The following is an 11540-nucleotide window of genomic DNA, read 5'->3' as shown; positions in this document are numbered from 1 at the left end:
AGTTTATTATTTAAATTCGTTAACAAAGAAAACGTAGATGCAAGCCATCAGCGATATATAAAGAGGGAGTGTTGTTCAGTCATGTATTATTCGCAAATTGACTTCTGCCGGCCCGAGTTACCAGTACCAGTACCATTACTCACTCTACCTTCAGACAACGCAGAAAAGACTTATGACGTAAATGCGTCTTCGCGGCTTCTGTTTTGCGGCTCCATTGTCCCAATATTGGTGTGCGAGTGAAAAAGATATATGCTACAATCAACAATTTTGAAAAACCTCTCAAAACCTAGGCAAAACTACCAGATGTGTGGACTATTAAGTAATTACAATTTTATGGTTTATTAGAACGTTGAATGAACTGTTTTTTTTTTTATTTATATTTACGGAAATTTGGAATCAACCTTTGCATGCAGTGGACCTCCGTGGCCGGCAACACTCCATACCGTATTCTGTGATACCGCTAGTATTGTTGGTGCATTTGGGCGACGAAAGCGACGCACGCACTTAACATTAGGTGCCTCGCCTGCTCGATTGCCTGCTTTGTCACATATAAAAAGTTATATTGAGGATTGGGTGTAGGAAGAAATTAATTAAAAACCATATCACACATGTCATCGTCGGAAATGATGCTAATGGGTCGCAGGACGGTAAGCGCCACCACCGCCCATGAACATTTGCAGAAGCTTTAGGGCCGTACATTAAAATTTTAAAATCTTAATTAAGTGTAAAATTGTCTTATATTGTATTGAGTTAATTATTATAGATTACAGCCCTATACAACGGCAGAATTTTGTTTAATTAATTATTTAGTCACTCCTTCTACATTATATTTCCGCCCGCAGTTTCCCCCTTTCAGTCATTAAGGGTGAGGATAAAACATTTCTGGGGCTTTCCACGCACACTTCCACTTCCAATGGGATTTCCGGGATAAGAACTTCAATTAAAATCTTATGTCCTTTTGCAGACTTGAAACTACATTTTTTTAGCATTTTGATTCAAATCAGCCCAGCAGTATTTGAAACTATCGCGTGCGAACAAACAGAGAATTCAGTTTTATATATTAGCTAAGATAAACCTCTATCACCCTTCTCACCCAGCCTCTACGAACTAACACTCAGGCTCTTGTCTATCTCGATACACACAAATGAAGAGAATCACGATATAGTCCGTTGCGCCAAACAAAAATAGCACACCTCCGCAATTGTTGCAAGTACCTGTCCTATCCTATTAATATTATAAATGCGAAAGTTTGTAAGTATGGATGTATGGATGTTTATTACTCTTTCACGTAAAAACTACTGAACCAATTGCAATGAAATTTGGTACGTAGACAGCTGGATAACTGGAATAACATATAGGCAACTTTTTATTCCGATATTCCTACGGGATACGGACTTACGCGGGTGAAACCGCGGGGCACAGCTAGTAAAACAATAGTTTAGTCGAAGAGATAGAATAAGTCAGAGTCCTATTTTAATACTAACCATACATATATTTACTTTCACTTTCATTTGCAGTTAAAAATGTATTGTATTCCATAACGTTTATTGAATTTCAACTCCACAATATTATTTTGTTTTAAGTCAATTTGCATATTTTCTCTCAGCATATACATGGCACCGCCATCTATCACGAAAGTGAGGAACTTCCACTAGTATGGTGAACTATAACGCAGCTAGCCATGCGCGAGGCAATGCAGATGGCGCTCGACGAAAACTAATAACGAACTAATTAATTATGGGACCATTTAAGTACAGGAGCGTGGTGTGTGATGTGAGTGCCTAATGCTATGTGCTGTACGATGAAAGGGCTTCATTTCTTCGATATTTACAGATGTATCTACTACGCATTAAAATTGCTACAAAACACACCTCAATCGAATCACCATCATCGCAATATATATATATATATATATATATATATATATAATGAATCAAACGAGATTACATTAGTGGTCAAACAGGGACACACTTTACTTGTAATAAAACCATCAGTTGATTTTTCATACATCGAAAGTTTCTAACCAAAAACCTCTGTTTTTCATTCAATTTAATATGAAGAAATACTTTCTTATGTTTCTATAAATAATGATTCACGAAATGGACCGAAATAATTAATAAGACCGTTATTTTCATAAAACAGTGGTGAACTGATTTTCAATTTGCGTGAAATGCTGTGCCATGATAATTCACTCAAAATACCACACTTTTTTAATGTAGGGGACGGTTCGACACGAATTGGGCTAGCTCTCACCACAAAAGCTCCCATCGTGGTACCTACCACACCCCCCACAAAAGATCACATTCCATTCGTCAATCCTTTCCTTCTTCTTTACGCCTTACAAGCGGACAGCGCATTCTCAGAGTCACTAGCTGGCGACTTTTACATGGGCGGTGGCGCTCGCTCACCATCAGGCGAACCATCCGCTCACTTGCTCACTATGACATGAAAAAAACACAAAACTTTTTTGGTACAAATATAAAAAAATTGCCGGCCATATAATCAAATAACTGAAGATGCAACTAGGTAACCTAGGAACGCATCACATTCTTTGGGGTCGATCTTTCAAAACTTGGTTAAAATTTATTTGTCAAAAATGCAACGATACGACTAAGAGCAATATGAGAAATTTTGAAAGAATAGAAAAAATTTTGATCACGAGGCGGGATACGAACCCGCGTTTTTTGCCTAACCGTAGCAATCAAAAATTTTCTATTCTTTCCAATTTATAAAGCATTTCAATGCTATAAAACTAAAAATTAAATTTAAGATCAATATGTTCAGATAATTAAATTAAATTATTCAAGTATTGTAAAATAAGCTATTGTACAACAGCCAACAATAATCGATTGTGAAGTAAGAGGCTCTACACTATAGATTTTATAATAATATTATTTAAATCATTCTTACCAATATACGTTTGTATATTCGTAACGTATGTTTGTGTGTTTCGTTGTATTGTTGTAATATGTACCTACTCAACGTAAATGGGAAACAATTATAAAATGTTTACACGATTGTGCAGTTTACTTGACCCAGTTCCGCGGAATTTGATGACAATACGGTCCCGCCGCTGGCGAGCCGCGAGCTGCGAGTCGCGCCGGCCAATGCGCTGCGGGCACGGCGCGGGCCCGGCGCGGGCGAGCGGCGAGCGAGGAGCGGGCGCGCCGCTATCTGCGGCCGCGGCCGTATCGCGGCGCGCTTATCAGTGCGCGATTAGATACCGGCGCGAGCGCTCCGCGACACCTGCCGCCGCCGCGACATGTGAGCGACCTCCTCGCCGCACCGACATGACCTGCAAGGACCGCCTGCCGGAGCTGCGCCGCGTGAGTACCTCGCCCGACCCTATTTGAGTACAGATAGCGTCGCCGAGTGCAAGGTCGGGGTTCGTCGTTTGTTATTGTCTTACGTATCGCAACTAGCTCTGACGACATCATCATAAGCAACGGGCTACCAAATTAAAGATAGTTTTGCGATACTCGTGCTTCGTACGGAGGAATTTTCCACATGAACGTTTTGAAATCTTTACAAGTTGCATATTTAACGAGTGTCGCATGTGCGGTGTGCGCTGTGACCTCTGTGTCACTCTAAGTGATGTGCAAATACCGGTTGTGTGATAACATCACGAATATTACTCACGCATATATATGGTCATCGCTACCTGAGTGAGGATATATTGCTCTATTTCTCCTACATGTATATGTTTGATAGATAAAACCTGCACGTTTAGCCACTTAATCCCTTCCTCGTCTTGTGATGGATTGTGATTTGTCACTATGGAGTATATTTCGCTGGTTTCGTAATTGATAGTGCTGACGCAAATATGTAGGTATGTTTTGTTGGTGTCATTGTACTATATGACTTTTATTGACCAAATTTGTTATGTATGTTCGATACTCCATTGCTTTTGGGAGAATATCTAGAACATAATTGATAAATTATGTTGTATCAGGAAATATTAAATGAACATTTTTATTAAGCCCCTATTTTGTGCATTATTACATTCTAATTGTATACTCCTTTTAATATTTCATATCGAACCGCCTTCAAAAAGTAAAAATACCAAATAAAATTAAGTAGAAGTCGATTCTTTATATTAAATATTTTATTTATTTTGGACACAGACTTCGTCTAGACCTGAAATTCCATTTTGGTTTTGAAGGCAGTTAATTTTTTGTTAAAAACCAAGTGTATTTTTACATTTCGGCCCATGCACGGGTTTTGCCGCGAAGCAAGGAACAAGACGTATACAACGACGGTATCCTCTAGTTGGTGTATCGCCGAAAGCAAATCGAGAGTTTTCACGACATTGCACTTAAATAAACCTGACAATAGAACTTCATTGGACTCAAAACGCGTAAATATGATTTAAAATTGGAATATTAAATTGACGTCTTATACTCATGCTATAAACTTGTATGCTAACATATTGCGCAGAATTCTTAATAACCTACATTATTTTAATATAAAATAGTATAATATAATAATCATAATATTTCAGCGCGCGAAGGCGGCGGGCGTGTGCGCGGAGCCGGCGCCCCCCTCCACCGCCGCCCCCGCAGGCCCCGACCCGCTGCTCGCGGAAATCTTCGGAGAGGTGAACGTCTTGCTTGTCTTATCTTTAACATCCAACTCAATTAAATTGAACTACACTTACTGCGATTTTATATTAGCAATACAATGTTTGGGTCACTGATGACAGTAGATATAATTCAGAAGAGGAGAAAGATCTCATGGCCGAGTATTAATATAAAATCCCATAAACTCCGCTGGCTGGGCCATGAAAAAGAACAAGTGAAGATCGTGTAGTAAAACGAGCGTATCTGGGACAACCATCTGGGCACCGGCCGGTTGGATGTTCTAGATACTGATGGAAAATCGAAATAAGTAGAAATCTGCTCATCCCAAGATTGAAATCTTACAAGAGATGGCGCATGAAAGAATCGAATGAAAGCTCGGACTCACTTTGAGTCATTGCGCCACTCTAATAAGTAAGTAGTAAGTATGCTTACATACAACATAACAACTAGTAGTAAGTATACTTAGTCTTAAAAAATTATCTTTCTACATATAAACACTTCAATCACCTTAATCGGGCAATCGTAAAAGTTTTTATTGTTTTCTGAATAACTGTCATTTCAAATCCATTAAACCCCATTCTTCTAGAGAAACCCCAATCTACATAGAGATATGTGGATGTGGATATAATATAATGAAACTACACAATAAGCTTGAAGACGAGCAAGCATTGAACGACCGAGAGCAGCGGGATTCTATTGATGACGATCTAAATACGAGATGCTTTGAGTGCCTTGTTGTGGGAGTGGATAATATATTATGATCAGAGTTAATGGATTGATTGACCGAGTGACCGGACCGGCAATGATATCTTGTGGGATCTTATTTCCTAGGTACTTCGATATGCGTCCGACAAATGCCTACATACAGGGCAACACAACAGAATTATAAATAGCTTTTTATTTTTAACAAAATAAACCTAAACCACTAAAATTTTCAGAAATAGACCAAATTTCAATTTGACCACACGCACACGCACCAACTTTTCAATAAAAGTAAGAATTATCAAAATCGATTCACTCAGTCGAAAGTTCTGAGGTAGGCAATAAAGGCAAAAAATCCAGTCTAATGGAAAACCTCCTCCTTTATTTCAAAAGGTGAATAGAATGTATGAAAAATACTACTTACATTTTTTGCAAAGTCCGGTTATTATTTATGAAAAATATTCGAACATTGGTCATGTTAATGATAATGTTTAATGAACATAAAACCTATCAAAACCCTGAATTTGATAACATTACTGCCTACCCTTTATTATCGTTATCGGTGGCCATTCCGACTTGTATAATGGAGCATAATCGATACTTATCCAATTTGTACAGTCATACTATCTATGTTGCAGACATATTAGTTAAATAATGTAGTTAAGTAATTACACATAATTATGATGTGCAATGCTCCGGCGGAGACCTGTTCCCGCAAACGAAACGATGTTGACATTCAGCTCCATTAATCTCATGATGTCATTGAGTGGCCAGCCCCGAGCGTGCGAGCAATAGCTCGGTATTAGTAAATGTACATGAAACAATCCGAGGTCATTGCTTTTAATATATTATACTACTACGAATCGTTGTATGTAAATTCACTTACAATGAGTTCCTAACGGCGGGTCTTCAGTATTATTTCCGTATTAATCTGCTTCGATCTCCTCATCATTCATCACTCGATTGTCTCGCATGTCTGTTCTGTACAATAAGAATTTAACTGTGTAAACAAATATCTTATTAAGTTTATTTGTAAACAATACTTATTTCAGGTAGAACAGATTCGGGTATGGATAGGCGAGGTTGCGGACAACACGCGGCGCGTGCGCCGCCTGCACGCCGACCCTACCTACCACACCAACAAGGGTGAGTGCTCCTCACATTTAAATTTTCATCTCGAACTCTTTGTTTGTTTGTTGTTTGTTCTTCGATCACCTAGATAATTATCAGTTTTCGTTCCAGTAAAATCTTAATTCAAATCTTGTTGGCCTTTGTAAAGTGTCGACCACGTATATGTAGGTATGTGTTTGTCTGTTACAGCATTGCAGGAGCAGGTGGACGCGCTGGTGACGGCGTCGAACGCGACGGGGCTGAAGGTGAGCGGCGCGCTGCGGCAGCTGGCGGCGCGGTGCGAGGCAGCGGGCGGGGCGGTGGGGGGCGCGCGGGGCCGCATCGCGCGCCTGCAAGCATGCACCGCGCGCCGCCACTACGCCGACGCGCTCGCCGACCACCAGCACGCGCTGCAACTGCTGCGCGACCATCAGATGCGCCTGCTGCAGGACCAGATCCGACTCAGTGAGTTCATCGCGCTAAGTACTCGCTCTGACCACTAAGCGAACATCTCTTTCATCTTACCGTCCGTCACCGAATAGTAAGATCGGGAAGGACCGAAAACTAACAAGATTGGATAGAAAAATCATACAAATTCCATAATAATAACATGTTATTTTGGCAGTAATGAAATTTACCTACTGTTAATCTCATATTTGCGGTGTGAGTCAGTGTAGACATTAGATTAGACTAAGAGGATGCAACGCGGATGCCTTGCACACAACGCACTTGCACGTGCAGCGGTAAAGGCGAGACGGAAGAGCATCTCCGTGCTAACTAATAGCGGAGTCAATGAACGCCAGTTACCCACTAACGGACAATTAGTGAGGTGTAAATTCACGCTCCGCTTCAATTAGCTTATTCGCTGCAAACCGCTACAGACTAAACGGTGAAGTAAACAAACAGTTTTTAACAATAACTCTAAAGCAAAAAATAAGAAACATTTTTAATCAACCTTAACAACTGAGTTCTTAAACTAATGTAAATATACCTACGTAATGTTAGTTCGGTGCCAAATAATTAATGAAATTGCTGCTTATCATCAATTTCATTATTAATTTTAAGTCAAATGTGATTCTTGGCGTTATACGAAATGCCGAACGTTTGCATACCGGGAAGTTCTGTGTTCAATCTGCCTGTGACTTATATTCTGCGTTGTATGTCACTGTCGGTCTGGCTTAATAAATTAAAATTCAACAATTCCAGCGAATCTCAGTATATCCGATGAAGAATGTGAACGGCTGCTCGATTCAAACAACATCGCACTTTTTGTGGATAATGTAAGTATTTTGACAGCTGTTACAATTTACCTCATTTGTCACTATTGTTTTACTCTTCATGTAAAAACTGGTCAAAGATAGCAACCGCCACAAAATTTCGGATTAAATGCTTTTTGTGATCTCCCTCGATACCATCTTTATACAGTAATCAAACAAAAGGGTTAAGCCCTTTTGTTTTGAATTAAATGCTTTATCAATTTCAAAAACTTTGTAGTATTGTCTAAGGCAAAAAGAAATTATTTTCACATCGGTATTGATTTGTTTAAAGAAAAAAAAACGAAAAAACTATGTTTCCTCTGTAGGGTTTTATCATATTGATATGGATTCTTGAATGAAAAAATAGTCAAGGAATAGAAGTACATATTGTAGTAAAAGTGGTGCATCTGGCAGGTGGAGGCGGAGACGGCGGAGGCGCGGCTGGCGCTGCGCGACGCGGAGGCGCGGCGCGAGGAGCTGGCGCGTGTGGAGGCCGCGCTGCGCCACGTGCGCGACCTGTTCCACCAGCTCGCGCACCTCGTCGCCGCGCAAGTACGCTCCATCTATACTATCTCGCTACACCCAACCGACTATTGTTTAGTAGCAGGCGTATCTCTTCTAATAATGAGAAAGTAACTCTGTCTATCTCTTCTTCACACCTAACCTACCGAACCGGTTTGGATATAATTTAACACAGACGAATGATAAAGAGATGATGATGAGATCCAGAAAGATTTTATTCAGATGCCACAGGATAGTTTTTATTCCAGAAATGCCACGGTTTACGCTAGTAATTCATTTATTACGAATAAATCTTGTACTGTTACAGCAAGACCAACTGGACAGCGTGGAGTATTTCGCGCTGCAGGCGACGGAGCATGTGGAATGCGGCGGCCAGCAGTTGCTCAAAGGCACTGTCAGCCGTAGAAAAGCTAGAAAGGTATAATCGTTTTACTCCAATATTTAGTCTCGCAACTTAAACAATTTAAAGAATCATGAACAAATGTGTTGCACTGACAAAAGTAACTGCAACGAACTGGAAACAGAAAGTCAAGTGAGGGTAAGACTCGCGAATCGAGGGTTCTTTACAATCACCAAATAATTATGTAGTACAGGATCTGCACAATTCTATTTGGTACAAAATCAGTCGGATAGAACTGTCTAGAACGAGATTTTACTGCTCGATCATATTTATTTCATGATTCATTTCATTACTTTTCAAACCATCAAACCAAGCCAATACTGACATATCAAAAGGATGAACTCTGAATGTAGTAGCTTATTATCTGACTCTCTGATGTTCAAATTCAAAAAATCTTAGATATCTTATAATATATCTTATTTAATCAATTAAAATATAAATACAATACAGTTTTTACTCATTATACATACTTTTTCATATATATTTCATATATATATGTATATGTATTTTTTTTTATTTCAGAAAAAAATAGGGTTGATAATATGCCTTACATCGGGCTTCCTCATCGTGCTGTTCGTACTGGTGTACACGTAGCACGCCGCCGCAGTTGGCCTGCGGACCGCCAGCTTACGGCCGCTTGTGCTCTTGTAGTTTTGTCAAGAAACAAATAAAATATAACAGAAAGACTTAATACTTACATTCATAATATTAATAGCAATAAATAAAAACTAGTCATATAATACTATGAACTTATTCGGATGTGAACTTTAGGTAATTTTTTTTTTTTTGTTTTTGAGAAAATGCGATAAATGTAAAGATATATAAGAAATAACTTAAATTGTATTTAAACTAACATAAAAAATAAATAAAATAAAATAAAATAAGCTACTGTTTACTTTTACAATAATTATTTCTAACTTCATGTTTTCTGTTAGTGTTCTTAATATCAAGAGATGTTATGTGGTTTTAGTCAACAGTTGTCCTTCGACAAAGGCCTCCTCTCTCTTTCCCTCGCTATTCACCTCCACTCTGGACCAGCCACTTGTTTTAAGTCATTTTCCCAACGTTTTGGTTGTCGTCCTTTGTTCCTTTTTCCATTCCTGGGATACCATTCTGTTATGATTTTTGTCCATGTCTCATTTGTTCCTCTTAATATAATTATGCCCTGTCCAACGCCGTTTTAGAGTCTTGCAGCTTTTATATGCATCTTTGAATTTAGTTACTCTGTTTATTTCTTCTACTTTTTTATCTTTTCTCTTTACGCCTATTACACTTCTCTCTATTCCGTTTTGGCAAATCTTAATTTTATTCATAAGTTTATCTGTCAGCGCCCATGTTTGGCAACCATATGTTAAGCATAGCAAAATGCACGTATTGTATACTTTCCTCTTCTCTTTGATTGACATGTCTTTATTTCTCATAATTTCGTTGAGGGACCAATATTGTTTCCATGTATTCGTTATTCTTCTTTCAATTTAATTACGCATAATATTTTTTGCGGTTAAAAGTTGTCCTAGATATACATACTCTTTTATATATTCTATCTTCTCTGCATTGACTGTTATATCATAGTTACGTCTGTGAAGCATTAGTCATAATTTTTGTTTTTGTTGTATTCATGGTGAGTCCTGAATACAACAAAAACAAAAATAATGACTTTCAATCTGAGAGTTGTTGCAACATTTTTAGACATTCTGCGACTAAGACCAGATCGTCTGCAAAACGTAAATGGTTTAGCATTTCACCATTAATTGCGAATCCTTCGTGGTTCCACTGCTGCTTCCTGAACACAATTTTCAGGGCCGCGGAAAATAATTTTGGTAATATAGAATCATCCTGCCGCACGCTTCTCTTTATAGGAAATATTTCTCCCATACTCTTCAATCCTGACTTAGGTGGTGCTTTCAGAATAAATATTCTGAAGAATTCGTATGTACCTTCCCTGTATGCCCTGAATGCTCAAAGCTTCCCAAATGTGATCATATTCTAAGCAGTCGAAAGCTTTATTGTAATCAACAAAACCCAGATAGTAAATTTTGTTGTACTCGTTGTACTTTTGCAGAATTTCAAAACATGAATTTGGGCTATCGTGGAATATCTACTCCGAAATCCTGCCTGTTCCTTTTGTAAAGTGATGCGAGTTAAAATAAATAAGTAATAATGTTATTGTAGATTTTGTCGTCTGCAGGAATAATTTCGGAGTCTATTATATTGTTGAATATATATATCAGTGAGTATAGGAGCAATCACGGACTTAGTTGATTTCAAAGGTTCGTTTGTTATTTAATTAGCACCTGGTGTCATATCCATCTTTTGTGCATTGAATGCCCTAATCATTTTTTTTTCTAATATTTTGGGGATTGGCTCAGAATCATCAGTTTGATCATATTGATTTTATTTATAATTTTATTTTTTGGTTTTGCTCTGGTAAAGGTTTCAATAATAGTCTGTAGCTTGTTTTAGTATTTGAATTATTGTATCATTGTAATTGTCATTTTTTTTTTTTTTTAATTATTATTTTTTCAACCAATGTTTTTTATAATTTAATTCATTTATTGCTTTTCTTATGCCTCCAATTTTTTTATGCTATATTCCTTTTAACCTTCTCGTCTTCTTCGATGATTTTTTTTTTCTTTTTTTTTTTTTTTTTTTACTCAGCTCTAATATTTTGTCGCAGTAAATTTCTTTTCTTTTCAAAATTTTTAACGGATTTTAAAGGCGATTTATTCATTATATTATTAACCCAACATTTCAGTCTGATAATAAAACAAAACGCACAATTACAACTGCACCTAACAAGATAACGTCGCCCCCAAGCAAATAAAACACGCTCGTCTAATCGCTAACCATTGTGTGAATACTCAATATAACACAGACTAGAGACTGTGATGGTAGGTAAGGTTTTGGGTTAGGTTAGGTTTTGGGTTAGGTTAGGTTTTGGGTTAGGTTAGGTTTTGGGTTAGGTTAGGT

At 38.0% G+C, this 11540-nt stretch overlaps 1 protein-coding gene across 1 annotated transcript; it reads left to right on the top strand.

Moving 5' to 3' along the window:
• Positions 1–3102: 3102 nt before the first annotated feature.
• LOC119834694 (syntaxin-1A-like) lies at positions 3103–9425 on the top strand. Its single transcript, XM_038359143.1, has 8 exons — positions 3103–3326; positions 4502–4597; positions 6335–6428; positions 6603–6857; positions 7599–7672; positions 8063–8200; positions 8478–8588; positions 9093–9425. The coding sequence occupies exons 1-8, from the start codon at positions 3108–3110 to the stop codon at positions 9162–9164; spliced, it is 1059 nt and encodes a 352-aa protein (XP_038215071.1). The 5' UTR covers positions 3103–3107; the 3' UTR covers positions 9165–9425.
• The last annotated feature ends 2115 nt before the right edge of the window (positions 9426–11540 follow it).

This window comes from Zerene cesonia, chromosome 19, assembly GCF_012273895.1.
Source record: "Zerene cesonia ecotype Mississippi chromosome 19, Zerene_cesonia_1.1, whole genome shotgun sequence".
NCBI lineage: Eukaryota > Metazoa > Arthropoda > Insecta > Lepidoptera > Pieridae > Zerene > Zerene cesonia.
This window is presented reverse-complemented; position numbering and strand designations above follow the sequence as displayed.